This window comes from Nannospalax galili, unplaced genomic scaffold (genome assembly GCF_000622305.1).
Source record: "Nannospalax galili isolate Female #2095 unplaced genomic scaffold, S.galili_v1.0 scaffold347, whole genome shotgun sequence".
In the NCBI taxonomy this organism is placed as follows: domain Eukaryota; kingdom Metazoa; phylum Chordata; class Mammalia; order Rodentia; family Spalacidae; genus Nannospalax; species Nannospalax galili.
This window is the reverse complement of record NW_008355793.1, coordinates 947,384-966,560: the sequence shown is the minus strand read 5'-3', so window position 1 is coordinate 966,560 and position 19,177 is coordinate 947,384. Positions and strand designations below refer to the sequence as shown.

General features: G+C 41.3%; 1 protein-coding gene across 3 annotated transcripts in view; it reads right to left on the bottom strand.

The window, feature by feature from the left end:
- The window catches only part of Nox4 (NADPH oxidase 4), a 161,257-nt gene extending 159,852 nt beyond the window's left edge, over positions 1–1,405 (bottom strand). For all 3 annotated transcript variants that reach the window (XM_029556406.1, XM_029556407.1, XM_008853620.2), the window contains exons 1-2: positions 767–1,405; positions 71–166 (exon numbers count right to left, since the gene is read on the bottom strand). In XM_029556406.1, the coding sequence (XP_029412266.1) occupies positions 71–166; positions 767–904 (234 nt within the window). In that variant the 5' untranslated portion in view covers positions 905–1,405. The remainder of the gene's footprint in view (positions 1–70; positions 167–766) is intronic.
- Positions 1,406–19,177: the final 17,772 nt, after the last annotated feature.

Genomic DNA, 19,177 nt, shown 5'->3' with positions numbered 1-19,177 from the left:
GAGGAACGGATGCACTGACCCAGTTGGTTGCATTAAACCCACTCCACCAGGTCACCCAAGTTACACTTACGCCCAGCATCCGGTGGATGTAGTAGTATTCCGGCCCCTGATTGTACAGCACGAAAGTTTTCCAGAAAAGCAGGACATTCAAGGATAACCAGATGACCTAACCAATCAAAAGGGAAGAGAAAGCAAAATTTTTAAAAAAGAAATACCACCTGGTGAAGGAAACCATTCACTTGACACAACACTGCAGATGCAAACTCAGTTAGCAGTTACAGAAAGAACTCTCAATCAGAACTCAACCAGAAAGGGAAAATCCATCCAGGGGTAATGTTCATCTGGCATTACCCAGCCCCTCCACCTGAGGGTGTTTGGTGGTAAGTACATCCATCTACAGATCTCCAGATACTTTATGTCCCATCCCCAATACAGAATGAGAGTAAGAAAAAATTAGTGGCATCACAGTGTCCGAAGGAAACAGAAACAACTGGAAGAGCAAATGAGGCAAACGTGTTGAAGAGTTAAGAAGTTGCATTTGCTTTGCCTTGCTCCACATCTGCTCTCCCATCTCCGTCATAAAGTTCCTAAGCACTTGCAGGCTTAAACAATGCATAAAGTTGTGGAAGGTGAGGTTTCAAATGAGACCCCCCCCCCCCCCCCCGCCCCAGACTTCCACTTCTCTTGTCCCACCCCAGCACCGCCTGCTCAAAGAATGAATCAAACTCGCAGCAGGAGAAACAAAACCGCAGGCCCGCCATCCTACCAGGCAGAGGTGTTTAACCCCTTCGTTGGCCAGCCAACTTCTCCAGGACACAGCCATGCCTCGGGTGCCGCGGTGCTGCGCTCGGTACGGGCAGACAAGGATCGAGCAGCGGCCGTGGCAGCGGTTCCAGTGGCTCATCCGGCGGGGGGCGGGGGACCGAGGGTCAAAGACTGAGCGGAGCCCGGAGGCCGGGCCGGTGGCGGGTCTCCGCCCCGGCTCCCACCCGCTCCGCGCCCCGGGCCACCGGGCCCACGCCCCGCTGGCCCTGCGTACCGCCCCTCGCCCGTCCCTTTGTCTCCACCGAGCCTGTGTTGTGGCGGAGGCTCAGGACGTCCCGGTGGGACGGTGGATCCCCTGCAGCCTCCAGCTGGGCCTGCCTTCCCCGCTGCAAACACCAGCACAGATGTGGAGAAAGATAGTCACAGACAAAAGTGGGGACGCTCACTTCCTCCAGAAACATACACACACACACACACACACACACACACACACACACACGCACCCTAGACCCCCAAAAGTTCAACTGAAAGAAACTTGGTAAGGAAACTTGAGCCGGAAGTGGCCTTTTGTGTATTAGCTTCTCCCATCCTGCCCATCCTAGGTGACCGGCCCTACCTCCAAACAAATGCCCCTCTCAGCCATTACCCTAACTCTCCCGCAGCCCCTCCCGCCGCCTCTACCTGCTGCCCCACTCCCACCCTATCTGGAGGTGAGGCTTTTCAGCCGGGGCTGAATGAAAACCCAGTAGGCAAAAGGTTAACGCTTACGTCATTCTCAGGAGCTTTAGGGAAGCCCCGCTTCACTCTAAGAATCTGTTTTATGCTGCCCAATTGAAGAGTCAATTTAGTAACAGGCAACCTCTCAAACTTACACCAGAGGCCCAGAAGAGTTGAATGGACACGGGTTACCTGTCCCACACCACAGCACACCGGTAATACAGAAAAGGAAAACAATCAATCAGTCATACAGAACAATGTTTGCAGCATAATAGAAGCTCAGTGAAAGTTTATTAAATTACCTGACAGGTAACAGAAGAACATTCAGAGCTGTTAACCTAATCTGGTGACTTTCAAACTTTTTTCCAAATGAAATGCAATCACACTGGCCTTTCGAATTGAAACTAAAATTTAAGATAATACTGTCTTTCACACAATGCCCTTGTCCCAATTATCTTGATAAACTGTATAATTATTTCAACCTTCAGTTTGAAAAATTGGGGTAACTCCATATCAAGTCCTAGTTAACTGCCACACGAGTTACTGTCATCTCATTTTAACATATAACCTCCCTATCTCAAGTATGATTAAGTCAAGACAACTTCTTCAACTCTTTCCGGAGGTAAGGACCATATTATGTATAAATGATACTGAAATCTTATTGGCAATGTGATACTTAAAGAAGTTAGAAAGTTAGACATGGAAACTGCCGGATCATCACCACAGAGGGAAGGTCTCTCTGCACATCTGTGCTCCTGAAGCTGTCCTTTCAATAAACCTAGTGAGGTCTATTGGAAGTGAAATAGTTAGGTCTCCACAATGTGTTGAGAAGAGCAAGCTGATTGAAAAGAATAGTTGCATAAAAGAAATGAAGAATTGTAAAGGCTCAGCTACTTTCAGAAAAAAAGCAACAATAACAATAAAAAGGGCAAAAGAGCAAAAATGGTCCAAATCTAAAACCATGCCTACTAAGTTTCAGGCATCGGTTTTTATATTTGGTGCAGGAAACTCGCAGTTCTCAAAGCAGTTTTCCATGCAGATGGGTATTAGGGCCACCATTTTAATGATGAGGAAACCAAAGCTAAAGGAGATTTTAAATTTTATTTTAGTTCAACCCATAATCATGTCTGCTTGTGAGTCCTTTAATAAGAGAATGCCCCAAAAATGTTGATTATGATATTCATCACTGTTATTTTCTGGCTAGAAGAAGGGGAATCCAGAATTTAAGTGACTTGTAAGGAAGAAACTGTATTACAGCAAACTATCCCCATGGAAGAGAGTTGCTGATGTGTCATGCAAGAGCAGTCATTAATCTGGTTCTTTGCAAAAATTTCTCTAAGAAAGAATGGTTAATGCAAGTGGTTAGTGTATTCCCAAAATTAGGAAAGGTTGCCCTCAAAAATAATAAAAAGAGGGGCTAAGGAAAGGGCTCAATCAGTAGTGTTTGCACCCTATGTATGAGGATACTACTTTGATCCTTAACACCAAGGTTTAAAAAAAAAAGTGATGGCGTATGCCTGCAATCCAGCAATGAGACAGAGACAAGAGGAGACAGGAAGATTGCTGTATTTTAGTGGTCCTCTAGTTTAGCCTAGTCTACAGTGAGGTCCATGTTCATTGAGAGACCCCCTCTTTAAAAAAATATTGCTGAGCGGCAATGTGAAGAAGCAAGAATGACCAAAACGCTGTTCCTCCGCATCTCCATGTTCATCACCTATGTCCAGACATTGACCTCACCACCATGCCATGCCAATAGAAAGACTGAAGATTGGAATGCTAGGGGAGGTAAAGCTAAGTGTGCAGGGTGGTCCACTAAACTTTCTTCGCCAAACCCAGATCCCAACCTAAAAAGGCCCCTGCAAAGAAGGGAGACAAGGTACTGCAGAGGGAACAATGGAAACGCTAATACTGACTCATATAGGAACAACCCCAGAGAAAATGGAGATCCCCAACAGAATAAGCACTGACAGCAGAAACTGCTGGAGATGCCAAGGGCAGTGTGTGTTCTGATAGTGGCTGTACAGTTTGAAATATTATTTTATTAAATTTTATCAAAATACAGAGTTTTGTTTTATTTTATAAGGCTCTGTTGTTAGTATACAGCACACTTCAGTGCTTTGAGGAAGAATATGCGTCACTGACAAAATATCTCCAAAGCTGGATTGATGTGAGGAAAACACCTTTCTCTGCTAATATGAAAGACCCCTTTTGACTCCTAAGAATGATTCCCTGGTATTAACATGCATTGTCACCTTGGCACAAATTGGTTTATGTTATGGGAAAACTAGATATTAATTTTTTAAATTTTTAATTTATTATTTTTATTTTATGTGTATAAGTGTATTGCCTGCATGTATGTAAGTGCACCCATGTCATACAATATCCAAGGAGGTCAGAAGAGGATTTTGGATCCCCTGGAACTGGAATTACAAACAGTTTTTAGTCGCCATGTGGGTGCTGGCAACCAAGCCCAGGCCCTCTGCAAGAGCAGCCTGTGCTCTTAAGCACTGAACCATCTCTCCAGCTCCTCCAAATTCATTTTTATATCCTCCTCTGCCTACACCATCAGCATAGACTTAAAATCAGAGATCTATTAGACCTGATTCCTAAAACTGGCTTTGCCAGTATGTCAGAGGATGTGGACTTTGCAGTGATATCACAGAGATAGAGGTCCTCAATAGAGCAGCATTCCTTTTCTATAAAAGTGTGTTTTCAGAATGATAATTCTGACACTTTCACTTCATTACCTGAAAATCCAAGGTGGCTTATGAAAAGTCATGATACATGCTTTACATGAAATGCCAACCCTCACCCTAAAAGCCTGTTCAAGCATCAAATGACTAAGTCACTAGATTTGATAGTGGCTTTCTGATTCTGATAGTCAAACCAAGAAGAGAGACTGTAAGTTCTTGAAAACAGATAATGATTTTATGTCTGTGTCCTGCCTAAAAAAACATGATTGGTTATGAAAACTGTCTTTAAATAAAGCTGGATAGAGTTTGACCTGAGAAAAATATGGTGGAGGACAATCAAGGAAGACACCAATGTTAACCTTAGGCCTCCACAGACACATGAACACATACACACATGCACACACACACACACACACACACACACACACACTTTAAAAAGAGAGTGCTGTAGCTCTGTCAATATGTTTCAACCATCATAATGGACAGCATATTTTTGCCAGTTAAAGACTTCATAAGAAAAGCTTACATAACAAGCATAGTTATTCTTGGCTAAAATAATGCTAATATTCAGCTTGTGATATAATAGTTATCATTGTATGCTGGCTAAAAATGTCCCAGTTTGAGACTATTCTGTTTATTTTTGTTTATTTGTTTGAGACAGGGCCTTGCTATATAGCCCTGCCAGACTGTCAGCTGACTGTAATCTTCTTGGCTCTGTTCCCTGAATGCTGGAATTATATAGGTATGCCCCATCAAGTCCGGCCTTAAATATATTCTTGATCTATTATCTCCTACTTAGAAAATACAGTAGCATTTAGGCATACATTGTCATCAGCGGGAAATTCATGGGTGAAATTTGATAAGTTCATTTATTTATCCTGCTTTTTCATATACTCCATCTGCCCTGTCACAAACATACGATTTTCTCTATACCACCTTCTCTGTACACAGAGACTTATCTAAAAGTGTGAACTTATCAGTGCATTCACAGTGTCCTCTATGCATGATCATTCTTGCTTTAGCCACATATTAACTTAGATTTGTGTATGTGTATGTGCTTACTTCTCCTAATAAACTAGGCTTCATAAAAACAAGTACCCTGGTGGGGCTGGAGACATGGCTCAGCAGTTAAGAGCACTGACTGCTCTTGTGAAGGATCTGGGTTTGAATAGTGGCTAACAACTGTCCATAACTCCAGTTCCTGGGGCTCTGATGACTTCTTCTGACCTTCACAGGCATTGCATGACATGGGTACACTTACATACATGCAGGCAATATACTCATACACATAAAATAAAAATAATAAATAAAATAATTTTTAAAAAGTACCCTGGGGCTGGAGAGATGGCCCCGCAGTTAAGAGTACTGGCTGTCTTACAGAGGACCATGTTCAGTTCCCAATACCACATGGTAGCTAACAACTGTCCCTAACTCCAGATCTAGAGGGCCAACACCCTCTTCTCGCCTCCACAGGCATTGCATGCACACAGTGTACCTAAATACATGCAGACAAAATACTCATTCACATAAAAGAAAAATTAATTAATTAATTAAAGCATCCTGTCTTATCAGTCTTGATATGAATCTTGACATATCGAATGAATTTCTATAATGTTCATTAAGTGAATGATTCATGGTGAACTATATCATCCTTCAGACTATGCCATTCTTAAACCGCCCTTTCTCAAGTGCAACTTGTAAAGAAAGCTACTACAAACTGCAATTTCAAACAACTGAAATGTGTTCTCTCACAGTCCTGAAGACCAGAGATCTGAAGTGAATGTTACTGAGTCAAGACCAAGATGTTGACAGATCGTTGACCGAGGTGCCAGGAGGAAATATGCTCCTTGTCTCGTTTCTGATAGCAATCCGCAATTCTTGACTTATGGCTACCTTGTCATAATCTATGCCTTCCTCCATGGCCATATTGCCATACTGTGTTTCTCTCTCCTTTCTCTCCTCTCTCTCTTTCCTTTCTCTTCCCTCTCTCCCCTTTCTCTTCTCACTCTCCTCTCTCATTTTCTCTCTCCTCTCTTCCCTTTCTCTCCTTTCTCATCTCACTCTTCTTGCTCTCTTCTCTATCCCCTCTCTTTCTCTCTCCTCTCTCTCTCCTTTCTACTCTCCCCCCTTTCTCTTCTCCCTCTCCTTTCTCACTCTCTTCTTCCTTTCTCTCTCGCCTCTCTTTCTTTTCACTCTCCTCTGTCTTTCTCCTCTCTTCTCACTCTCCTCTCTCTTCTCTCTCCCCTCTCTCTCCTCTCTCTCTCTCCTCTCCCCCCCACTCTCTAAAGCCACACTTCTGATTGCATTTAGGGCTCGCCTGAGTAATCTCCTCATGTCATGATCCTTAATTTAATCACATCTACAAAATCTACTTTTTCTTTATTCTTTTGTTTAATATTTGTAAGTTCCAAGGTTGGGAACTAATCTTTTAGGTCTTACAATTGCTCATTCTACTATTTGTACCTAATAACTGATGTTAATTCTCTCTTTTTAATTGAAGATGTGAGCTTTAGACTATAAGGTTTTGAAGAAATCTCATTTAAGGACTAAAATCTAAATAGTGTTTCTGTCAGGAATTCTCAAATAATATGTCAGGAAGTATGACTGATAGAGCAGGCAAGAATTTTTAAGCTTATCACTTTCATTAGTCTGAGTTCTAGGACATAGTAATATTAAAACTCAGAATGAAAAGGGTTTGCATGTTTTTCCTAGGAACAAAAAGAGAAAAACCCCAGTCCTGTGTGTTGCATAACTACTAGGAAATCCAAGACCTCTGAGTAACTGACAGGGAAAATGGAAAAGAAAACTGTATCTTGGCCCTTGGCAAAGAAGAAAGCCCACCAGAGAACCCATGAGAAGTGGCCCAGAGGCTGCATAGTGTGGGGATGAGTTCCAGACAATGATTCATTGTCATTTCTATACAAAAACAAGTGCAGACCACCATGGTGACTCAGTCCTTTAGGAATGTCTCCTGTGCACTCACATGGCTAGGGCAGCTCCTGGAAGAGTCCAAGATGTTGGAGACATTCTCATGCCCTCAAGGACCAGACACTTTGTGAAAAACAAGACATAATATGAGGAAAATTTAAGGATTCTAGAAAAAAACTGCTCATTCAAGGCTTCTTTAATAAAACTAATAGTACAGTTTTGTTTAGAATTACCTTACACAAAAGACTGGTCCAAAATTCTCAAATTCATACAGCAATAAAATTATCATTAAAAAGTTATCATTCATTATATATATTATATATATGATATGTATAATAAAGTCATATATCTTTTTTACTTTTTTTTTGTATGTATGAGTGTTTTGCCTGCATGTATGTGAGTACACCCATGTTATGGAATGACCATGGAGGTCAGAAAGGGCCATTGGAGCCTTTGGAACTGGAGCTATGGATAGTTGTTAGCCAACATGTGGGTGCTGGGATTCAAACCTGGGTCCTCTGGAAGAACAGCCAGTGTTCTTTACTGCTGAGTTATCTCTCAGTCCCTCAATTTATATATCTTAAATGTATACAGTTTTTGTGTCTCAATGATATACTAACTAAGCTATTACAAAATAAATGAACAGACTACAGCATAGACAAACCAAAATTTTGCTGCGATTAAATCACCTTTTAAGACAACTAAATGCTATCCACAAAAGGTAATTGTATGAAATACTGACTACCTTCAACTTATTAGAACTCGGTATGTTTTCTTTTACTTTCTCCTGTCATTTCACAGTAGACCTCTTAAGTTTCATTATTTGTACCCCCTAGTGTCTTCTACAAAATGCATAGGGACTTTCTCTTTTGCATTATCAGTTTGAAGAAGAAGGAAATGGAGCACATAGTAACAAATTTTTCAAGGAAGATACAACACTAAGTTGTAGAGTCCCAAGGGCCAAAATTCTTGCTTTCTCTGCATCACTTAATTACTGAACCTGGGCTTCCCCGTGCTGAGTTCTAATGCTTTAGACCTCCATGTGCTTTGAGTTCTAATGCTTTAGATCTCAAGTGTGTCTCTGTTTAGCAGGCTCTTCAATCATCCCAGATGTGTAGAGATTTACCAGCTGGTCTTCATACTACCAATGTAGTGCACATTCCCAGAAGACAGCTGAGCCTATTGTTTATGACATTACTTGGTTTATGTGTGTGGGCACTTCCTAAGCATATCCATTAACTGAATAATTCCTGGATGCTTGTTGAATTTTATTGTTCCTAAGATTTTAAACAGTAATATCCTAGAAAGCTAAAAATTGTTCTTATCACCTAGTTCAACATTTCTGGGTGCATACTCAAACAGCTTTGACATATTTCACTTGTGTAGTCTCATTTTAATTCCTCTACTTCATTTTCTAAGGATATTATGAAAATATTAATAGCAAACTATTAAAAACCATGTAAAATTATAAGAATTTTATTTTTAATACTTTATTACTTTTATTTTATACATATAAGTGGATTGTCTGCATGTGTGTAAATGCACCTGTGTCATGCAATGTCCACAGAGGCCAGAAGAAGGCATCAGATCCTCTGGAACTGAAGTCAAAGAAAGTTGTTACCTGTCATGTTAGTGTTGGTAATTGAAGCCAGGTCGTCTACAAGAGTAGTCAGTGCTCTTAACAGAACCGCTGAGCCATCTCTCCAGTCCCCAAGACTTTTAGACGCATAAAAATAGCAGAATTTGGCCTGATGCAGTGATACACATTTACTGTCTCAGTACTTTTAAGGCTGAGACAGGTGGATAACAACTTTGAAATGAGCCTGGGTTATAAATGTAGAGAAACATGGTCCTAAGAAATATCCCAACAATAACATAGATTTTGAAGAGGCCTTGGAGCGCATCATAACCTCCACTAAATTAGGTCTTTGCACAGACTGATAGCATATAGTAATATACTTGTTAATAAGTTTCTATGATTAATGTCTACTTCTCACACAAGTTAAAAACTCCCCAAAAGCAAGTATTATGATTATTTATGTTCATTTGTGCTTCACCAAAAGCCAAGCACACAGATGTGAATGTTAGTACATACTCTGCAACTGTTTTGAGTGAAAGAAATGAAATCCAGGAAAAGAATTTAATTTACAAAAATTCTGCTCCAATAAGTATTTCACAATGGCATGTTCCTTTGCACACAACTTCTTTAATTCCTTCCATTTTCCAAACATATCCTATTTTCTCACATCTCCATCCATGTGTATGCTATTCTTGGTTCAAGACATATGCACTTGGTGAAGTTTACTGAGTCTTTAAACTAAGAACAAGTATCTTTTCCTCATAGATGTCCACAGTGATTCTCAGTTGGAACAGAAGCTTCCTTATGATGCTGTGTCTCAGTGCAGTTAGTATGCTGTATTTCTTGATATATTTTCTGGGAAGTTTCTCCATGTAGCATGTGAATATTTTATGTGTATGAGTATGTTGTGTGTAGAAGTGTGAGTGCAATGCCTGCAGAGGCAAGAAGAGAATGTCAAATTCCCTGGAGCTTAAGTTATATCAAGTGAATTCTGGAAACTGAACCCAGGTCCTCTGCAAGAAGAGCCAGTGCTCTTAACTGATGAGGTATTTCTGCAGTCCCTAAACTGTGAATATTTTTGTGTTGCTTGTCAAAACATCTTTAAAAATATTTTTTATTGAATGTGTATTTCATACTATATGTCTTAAATATATTTAGACCTTCTCCCCCTATTTGTACTTCCCCATATCCTGCCCACTATATTTCATGCATTGTCATACATGTTAAGACCTATTGAGTAAAGCTTGTGTCCCCAGATGCTTCTTACTGTGGTGTGGCAATGACAGAGTTCCACAACTGTTCAAACACAGGAATTAAGTGTCTGTGAGATGACCAACCCTAAATGACACATCTACAGTACAACCTGTACACCTAAGGCTCATGGAACATCACAGACCAGGAGGTAGAGAGAATACTAATGCATCTCTCAGCTCTCACCAGCAAAGTTTCCTCATGCAACAAGGATGATTAACATAGAAGGCCACTACTGGTCAAAATGTAGAGAGTAAGAGAGTACAGAGTGCGTGTCTCAGAATAGGACTCCTATATTAAACCTCTGCTACTCAGGGCTCAGGGACCATTGTGGAAAAAGGGGAGGAAAGACTGTAAGAGCCAGAGGTGGTGGATGATCACAAGGAAACAGAGTCTTCCAGGTGTATGGGAACTTATTTTGAGAGCAAGACATTTTTCTTCTTACTGAGATTCTGATACATAGTAAGTGCTCAAAATATATTTTATGAACAAACAATTTGTATTAGTTATTTTTCTGTTGTGAAAAGACAACATGACCAAAGGAACTTATAGAAGGAAGAGTTTATTTGGCTTACAATTCTGGAGGATTGGATCCAAAACGGTGGGGAAGGCATGGTGGCAGAAGTGGCTAGAGCAGAAACTCAAGCAATCACTGTTAGGAATTTAAAAAAAAATTATTTTTATTTTAAGTGTACAAGTGTATTGCCTGCATGTATGTGCATGTACCCATGTCATGCAATGCCGCGGAGGTCAAAAGAGGGCTTCCAATCCCCCTGGAACTGGAGTTAAGGATGGTTCGTAGCTACCATGTGGGTGCTGGGAATCGAACCCGGATTCTCTGCAAGAGCAGTCAGTGCTCTTAACTGCAAAGCCATCTCTCCGGCCCCATGGAATTTAAGAGTTGTAAGGTGATAGCTCCTTCCTCCTGGGGTTCAGCTTCAAAATGTTAGAAATTAGGAGTGTTAACATTCCCTGAGTTTGAATGCTCTCCCATAAATGTTAGGGCTAGAAGTTGAAAGAGTCATGAGCAGGAAAGAAAAACAACCAACCTCATAGAATTCATTAGTCTTTGAGGGGTGACTACTGACCAGTGGGAGTCTTCAGTAGTCACATGGCCAAACAGGAGATGACATTAAGTACTTTTGTATAGGTGTTTTTAAATAGCTTTAGTTGGCAACTTGACACACTTTGGTAGAGGGAATCTCAGTTGAGGTATAGTTTCTATTGGACTGGCCTGTGGCCATGTCTCTGGGACATTTTCCTGATTGTTGAGTAATGTGGGAGGGCCCAGCCCACTATGAGCAGTGCCACCTCTGGGCAGGTCATCCTTATTGTATAAGAAAGTAGGCTGAGCATGGGCTGGGGGAGCAAGTCAGTAAGCAAACAGCATTCCTCCATGACCTGTGCTCCAGCTTCCTGCCCTGAGCTTTTGCCTTGGCTTCCCTTGATGATGGACTGTGCTGTAAGTCAAATCTCTTTCCTCCCTAAGTTGGTTTTGGTCAGGGTTTTTATCACAGCAATTGAAAACAAACTAAAATAGTAGGTAAACAGAGTCAGGGAGACTGAGTATAAAATACAAGGTCTACGTTCTTCCCCAATAGATAAAGATCTCAGGAGAGATTGTTTGCAAAGAAAGGCTATTTGCAGAGATTTGTGGTTGGGGGACCCAGATATGTTTGCAAAGCGAGATTTGCTTTATGCTTTGGGGCTAATGGAGGCCTCCCTTCATTCCAGATCCTGAGGAGGAATACATTGGTTATAAAGACATCATAATTCAGTCTGTTTCAAGCTAAGGGCAATCATTCATGAGACGGGGGGTGAGGATTTGTTGGAAGAGGGAGTCCTCTGGTAATGTGGAGTAGGAACATGGTATTGATTTGTTTTGGGGTTGCATCTTGGGCAATTACGCAGGATATCATAGCTAGGTGATTCTGTAAGAACCTTTGGAGACAGTTGCTTATGCTGTAGGTAAGCACTGCAGTGTTAACGTAGATTAATATTTGAAATCTTACATCTCAGCAGTAACTTTTTTTTATTACCAAAATTATTTGTGATAAATAATTTTCTAAGTAACATTTTATATGCACTTTTAACCTAAGGTCTGGCAAGAACAATTCTTTGGGTTCTTAAAGGAACATACCAATCACTTAAAGCTTTGGTTATACTGCCTGTTGGGGGTTTAAAAGCTCAAATTAATTTTCTTTTTGCTCTCAAGAATAGTTCAAAGGTTCCTTTGGCCTGTCTTTTGCCAATTCCATCAATATGAGAATAAGTCAAAGGCTTTACTTGACCGTGGCTTTACTTGGAAGCATCGAGGAGACATTTAATCTACATTTATCCTCCTCTTTTTAGACTGGACACTGGTTAGAGTTCATCTAATGGGATCTCCACAGCCTCTTTGCACAAGATGACAGGTGACTCATCACAGTAACAAGACATTTTGAGATGTCCCACATTCTCCTGGTATTTAGTTGACCTTGGCAAGCAAAGAGTCTTCCAACCAAATTAGTATAGGCCTTCAAGCATGGTTATTAAACATTCAAGTAGTTTAGTAACACCAGTGTGGTAATTTTAATCACTGTGTAATATGTAGATAAAGCTTAAACAAAACACAAACATTCATAAATAAACTTTACTGTACATATATTTTGTTCCTTAAGCCAGCCTTTATCATTGTTAACAAGAACTACTTTAAATAAAGGTTTTTCTGAACTTTGACCTTAGAAATTTTAAGATTATTACAGGGGCTCTAGGTATATAGAGGGCTTCCAAGACAATGTGGCATGAGTGGAATCTTTAACATTGTAGATTTCCATAAAGAAGTCAGCCTTTATGGCCTAAGTCAGAGACAGAAGGGATCTAACATCATAAGTCAATTAGGCATAGCCCAGGAAAAGGATTTTAAAAAATTCTCTTAGATTTGTCTCAAATGCAGGCTATTCTACTGCAAAGAGAAGCAGTGTCCTTTCTTTCCCAGCCCCCTATACCCTGATTTATATTTTTTCATAAAGTAGTGGAGGTGGGGAGGAGGGAATCACATCAGATACCTATAGACAGAAAATCAACTGATCAGGATCCAAACCAAGCTCACCAAGACTGTTTTCTCTGAACTTCATCCATCTGGTGCAGGGAGGTAAAACCCAGCTCCTTGTGACCCAAAACACCTAGTTATGGGTAAAAGAAAAAGAAAGTGCCTTGTGTCTTAATGACACCACAAAGCACATTTTGAAAGTTTTGTATTCTCGTTGTTTGGCAGGAGGGGAAAAAAATGTAATACTTGTATAATACAGAGAAACACAAAGGAAATTTGCTTGTAGCTACAAGCAACCCCAGTGCTTGTCTGCATCCATCCAACCTGAGGCCGTTACTGAATGTGTGATATAAGCCAGAGGAACAGACTGAAGTTTTTTGGCTGTAACAGCAATTATTACAATAAGAGTTCTATATTTCTGAAGTACCTAGCTACCAGGGGTACAGTGCCTATTTTCAGCAACGTATTTTTCAGTCTCTCTCCAACCTGAAGGTTATCACTGTAGAGAGGAAAAATCAAGTTATCCTTTGTTTCAACTACAAAAAATGTCACAGTAACTGGAAGCCTTATCCAAGGCCATTAACTAGAGGGAGGAAACTAACAATAACTTTTAAATGTTTTCCTATAAGAAGAAATTGCACAACTATAAACTCGCTATGTAGACCTCTCCGAAGCAGTAATCTACCTGCAGGGACTAAATGTGTGAGTCACCATTCCTGACTCTCAAAAAATTTCTTAGCAAAAATTCTTTCTTATCTACCAAACAGACAACATGCCTTTTCCTTTCCTTTTTCTTTTATCTCCATTTTTTTCTAACGTCTCTCACTTTGACATGTTGGGCATGCACCTGCCTGCAACACAAACACTTAAATCATTTCCCACTATTTAACTTGGCATTTATTTACTTATTTATTTATTTAGTCAGCTTTCACTAAAACGTCTCAGAATTTCATGACTTGGTCAAACGTTCTCATTATTCCTTCTATACTGGAAATATCTATCTGTCTTAATCTTCATACATAAATCCTTCTTTACTAAAATATCTCCATTTTACAACTTTAACATCTTCTTAAATCTTTTCATTTTCTTTCTTAAGACCCCCATGCTGCTGAACTGGTTCCTCTCCTCAGGAGTAGGCAAATTAGGGTTACAGAGAAGGAAGTAACTAAGGTATTAGATGAAGTGCTAGCTTTTTCTCCTTGGTTTACAGATTCCTGCTGTTGGGATCTGGAGCAATGGGCTCATGTGCTACTCGTGGCCAGAGAGAAGTCAGGGAGGGGCATCCGTTATCTGGACCGTTCTACCCCATTGTGACTGCCATTCTGGCCTCGCTTTGGGGAGCTCCCTCCGATGCCCCTGATCAGAATAATCTCATACTAAAAAACATAGGTAAACACATAAAGCAACAGGATAGTGGGGACAGCTTGTCCCAGGCATTTCCAGTCAAAACCAAACTAACCGATTTCTCTTCTGATGCAGAAACGATGACTGCTGATAATGAGGTAAAAAATGAGGAATTAGGGTCCGAGGGGCCCCCTGATGAAAAATAGGAAGTCAAGATTGTGCCTGCCCTGCCATTATGGGGCGGTGGCTACCCTCCGCCATCTTGTATTGGCTTTGATGAAAAATGGGAAGTTAAGGCAGCCTCCACTCTGCCATTACAGGGCAATGGCTACTTTCCACCATCTTGAACTAGCTCTAAGGAAGTTTCCCCCCAGTCCATCTACCCCTTCCTTCCAGAGGAGGACTGGAAGTTCCTCCCACTTAGGCCCCTCTCCTATGGTACAATGGGTGATTTTCCACAGTTTTTCCCGGTTACCATTAATCAGGGACTACAGAACCCTAATGTCTGGAATCCATATTTTCATGATACTTTAAAAAAGCTGCATAAGGAGCCATTGAGGATGGCATTCATTCCCCTTGGTTTGGTCAGCTATTAGATACAATCAGCCATGCAGTCAACACCCCCTATGACTGGCAGAATATTGCCATGCCTGTCTACAGGGAGGTGATTTTCTCTTATGGAAGGCTGCTTATCAGGATGAATGCAAAAAACAGGCAGAGTGCAATAGAAATACCAGTGTCCAAAACATTGGGTTTGACACCTTGGTAGAGCGTGGCACTTTTAAAACCCCACAAGCACAGGCACAGGAACCACCTTGCTACTTTGAACAAGTGTGGCTTTGTGCACTCCGTGCTCAGAGCTGTAAACATTTGGTCCATGCATGCTCCTCTTGTGCCCCTCTTCTACCTCTGGGGTCATTACAACCCACTGGGACCCTCCCTAGACATCTTGGCCAAAATAAGATATGGCAAATGAATGTTACTCACTTCCTTTCCTTTGGCAAGCTCTAATATGTCCATCATATTATTGACACCTGTTGTTAACACAAGGGTGAGGCCATGCTTGTGGCTTTCCAGATAATGTTCCAGCCCCCATTTAGATCCCAGCTCAAAACATTAGAGTTGCCTGCGATGGAAAGCCTCCCTCCACAACCACCGACCCTGAAGATGGCAGCCCTGACCCTGGAGGAAGTGACACACCTCTCAAACACCGAGAGATGGATCTGGCATCATAGACCACAAAAGCAACCAGCTCCAATGGTGCACCTGATAACCTGGGATGCCACTGAGTATTTCGCTTCATAAGCAGAGACTATAGCCATTACTGGTATCTCCTAATTTTTGGACCCTGCATTGTTAATTTTGTTAAGGCTAGTTCAGTTAGCTGTTGCCCTGCCTCCAGATCTTGCCAGGCATGTCTCTGCAAACAAGGACCCACTGTTCCTTGCCCTTACCAACCTATAATTGGCCTCTGACAGGTTTCAACAAATTCTTGACCCCTGAGGAGGCCTTTAAACAAGCCAATATTGGATGCACTGCCTCTCCCTCTGCCAAACCACACAAAGGGACCTACCCTTTGAGGGCCGGTAGTCAATGACGGGTAAGATTCTAACAGATGGGACAACCTAAGACAGGCACAGTCCACTATGTTGGGTGACCCTTGAGGTGGGGACAATAATGCTGAGGCAAAGAATCTTGACTCCCACTGGTTGGCATGGAGTTGGTGTAACCTGATCTTAAGAAAGGTCACCATCTTGAGAGATGGAGCTCTTGATACAATGACCCTCCTGAGCCATTCTACTTTGCCTTGATGTATCTGGACTGATATCAATATGCTATATATTCTAAACTATACTTTACCTTTAAAAATAAAAAAGGGAGGAGATATGGGAGACAGGCTTGAGCCTAGGGTGAAAGTCTTATTGACAGCCATACAGCAGGCCCAAGGCAATGGCCGACACCTGGAGCCACAAGAAACACCTTGTGACATTTGTTCCCATTGGTAGATCATGAGACTGATGCCTAGAGATCGCCACTCCCTAATCACCATTCTTGGAATCCAAAATTGCAACACTTAGATATTGCAACAGTCAGGGTCACATGATTTCCAGGAATCCAGGCTCTGTAATCTGAAGTCCGGTATGCTAATGAGGCATCCTACCTGCTCTTCTGTGATAGGATGTTAAGTCTGTTATGCTAATAGGATGCTAAGTCTGTTACATTAATGAAGTATCCTACTCGCTGTGCTGTGATTGGACCACTACCCCTATATAAGCTTGTGCCTTCCTGCAATAAAGCAGGCCTGTGTCACTGAACCTGGTCTCCTGTGTCTGAATGTGGCTCCACTGACACAGTCTCCTCACCAGCCCTGGGGTCAGGGACCAGGCAGAAGCAGCAAAGACAGAAGATGGCACCAGGCAGGCAGAAGAGAGGCCTCAGCCCAGGGCAAGTGGAGGAACAGCCTCGACACCCGTGAGAATGAAGGAGTGGCACCTGTGAGAATGGAGGAGCAGCCACCACTGGCAGTGACCACAAGAGGGTTTAGAGAAACCTGATAGACAATACCATTCTGGAAGTTGTTTAGATCACACAAAGAAGTGGGATAGAGTTCTGCTCTCTGGCTGGATCTAATTGACAAAGTGGCTGCTTTTGCACTGGAGATACAACCCATGGTAGATGGTGGACAGGAATGAGAGAGCGAAGCCTTAGGCAGCAAAGCATTCTCTGATACCAGGGAAAGGGCAGGAGAGGCTTGGAGCTGAAACATTTTTGTAAAAAGAGCAGGCGTCTCTAGATCTGAACACCAGCAAGGGGAAAACTCAAGGACTCCTGGGGTCTAAGAAGAAGACCTGGATGTATTACGTTTCTGTTGTTCAGGTTGGAAAAGTTGTTGGTTGTGGCTTACAGAACTGGCAGCAGGACCTCTGAATTGGAGGGTGGCGGTAGAGAGAAAAAGAAAACACAAGAAACTCTCCCTTACCCAGGTTTCCCTGAAGCATGCAATATGACTTTCAGAAAAAAGACTAGATCCCCACATGGTCAGGTTCTTCCTATAGCCCACTCTCTGGCACCAACTGTATTAGTTACTCTTCTGTTGTGATAAGACACCATGGACAAGGGAACTTATAGAAGGAAGAGTTTATTTAGTTTATGATTCCAGAGGGTTCACATTCATAATAGCAAGGCATGGTGGTAAGTGGGATGGAGCAGAAAGCCAAGTGACCACATCTTCAAGCAGACACAGGAAGCAGAGCAAGACAGGAAATCTGGCAAGGCTTAAGAATGTAATGACAATACTCTGACAGGTAATTAAGCCTGCCCCCAGTGACATACTTCCTCAAAGCCTGCCCCGAGTGACATACTTCCTCCAGCATGGCCACACCTCCTAAACATTCATTAACCCTCCCCAAACAGCACTACAAACTGGGGACCAAGTATCCAAATACTTGGAGGCTATGGAGTACTCTCATGCCAATCACTACCTAAATGAATGCATAGAATGCAACATCAAGTTAGGCTATTTTCTAAAGGCAAGCAGAGCACCAGAGTATGTCAAAGGATGTAGTTTAGAAGTTGCTGGAGAATAAGTTGGGAAATGAAGTATGGCTTAGGAAAAAAAAATGTAAAAACTTCAATATTCCTCACAAGCTGGAAATATGCACTATGCATGAATGTAATGACAATACCCTGACAGGTAATTAAGAAGTAAGATATAATATTAAAAACGCCAATATTAGATAAATCATACCTAGTCAGAGTATATACTGTCTCTCATGAGAAAAAGAAACAAAATTCAAGGTATTGCCTTTAGCATTGCAGCTTTAAATTTATATTCCATTGCTCTAAATATTGTTTTCTAAAATCAGCCTAGATGTCCATGAAGAGATAATGAAAATGTGGTTCACAAACACAATGAAATTTTATTCTGCCATCAGGAAAAGTATAATTATGAAAATTTTCAGGAAAATGGATGGAACTGGATATTATATTAAGTGAATTAATTCAGGGTCGGAAAGACAAATAGCATATACCATATGCTCTCTCTCACATGAGGATCCCAGCTTCTAACTCTTAATATGTATATCTAGGTGGTAGTCAACACGAATAATGGCTAGGCAACTAGACAGGGGGCCCTGACACAGAAAAGCAGAGGCCTTAAGGGGAGAAGGGAGGAAGAAATAGAATACATGAGATATTAAATTATAGGGGATAGAATTGAGGGAAAAAGATATTATAGGACAGAATCAAGGTTGAAGAGTCAAGGGAAGTGCGAGGGAGGGAACCAACCACAATGAAGCGTGTAGGAAAATACTATAAGGAAGCCTATTATTTCTATCATACCCTTAAAGTAAGTTTTTTATTTGTTTCGGTTTTTGTGGGGGATGGACTTTTTTGAGACAGGGTCTTCCCATAGCCCCAATTGGCTGGGAATTCCCTGTGTAGAACAGACTTGACTCGATCTCACAGAGATCTGCCTGCTTCTGCCTCCCAAGTGCTGGAACTAAAGGCATGTGCCACCACATCTAAAACAGAGTAAATATTTAAAAAATAATTGGGGAAAAAGAAATTGGTTTCTGAAAGTGGGGTAATTATATAATAAATACCAGAAAAGGAAGTTACTGAATTGGGCGTCATTATGCATGCCTATAAACCCAGCACTCAGAAAGCTGAGATAGAAGGATTATATATATTAGGACATTAGCATATTAGGTGTTGGCAAAACAGAAAAACACTGTAAGCTACACAGTGGTGCCTCTTGACACACATTCAAAATCATGGTAGTTTAGAGGCACATCACATTTATTATCAAGGATAAATCTTTTTATTTATTTATTTATTTATTTATTTATTTATTTATTTATTTATTTA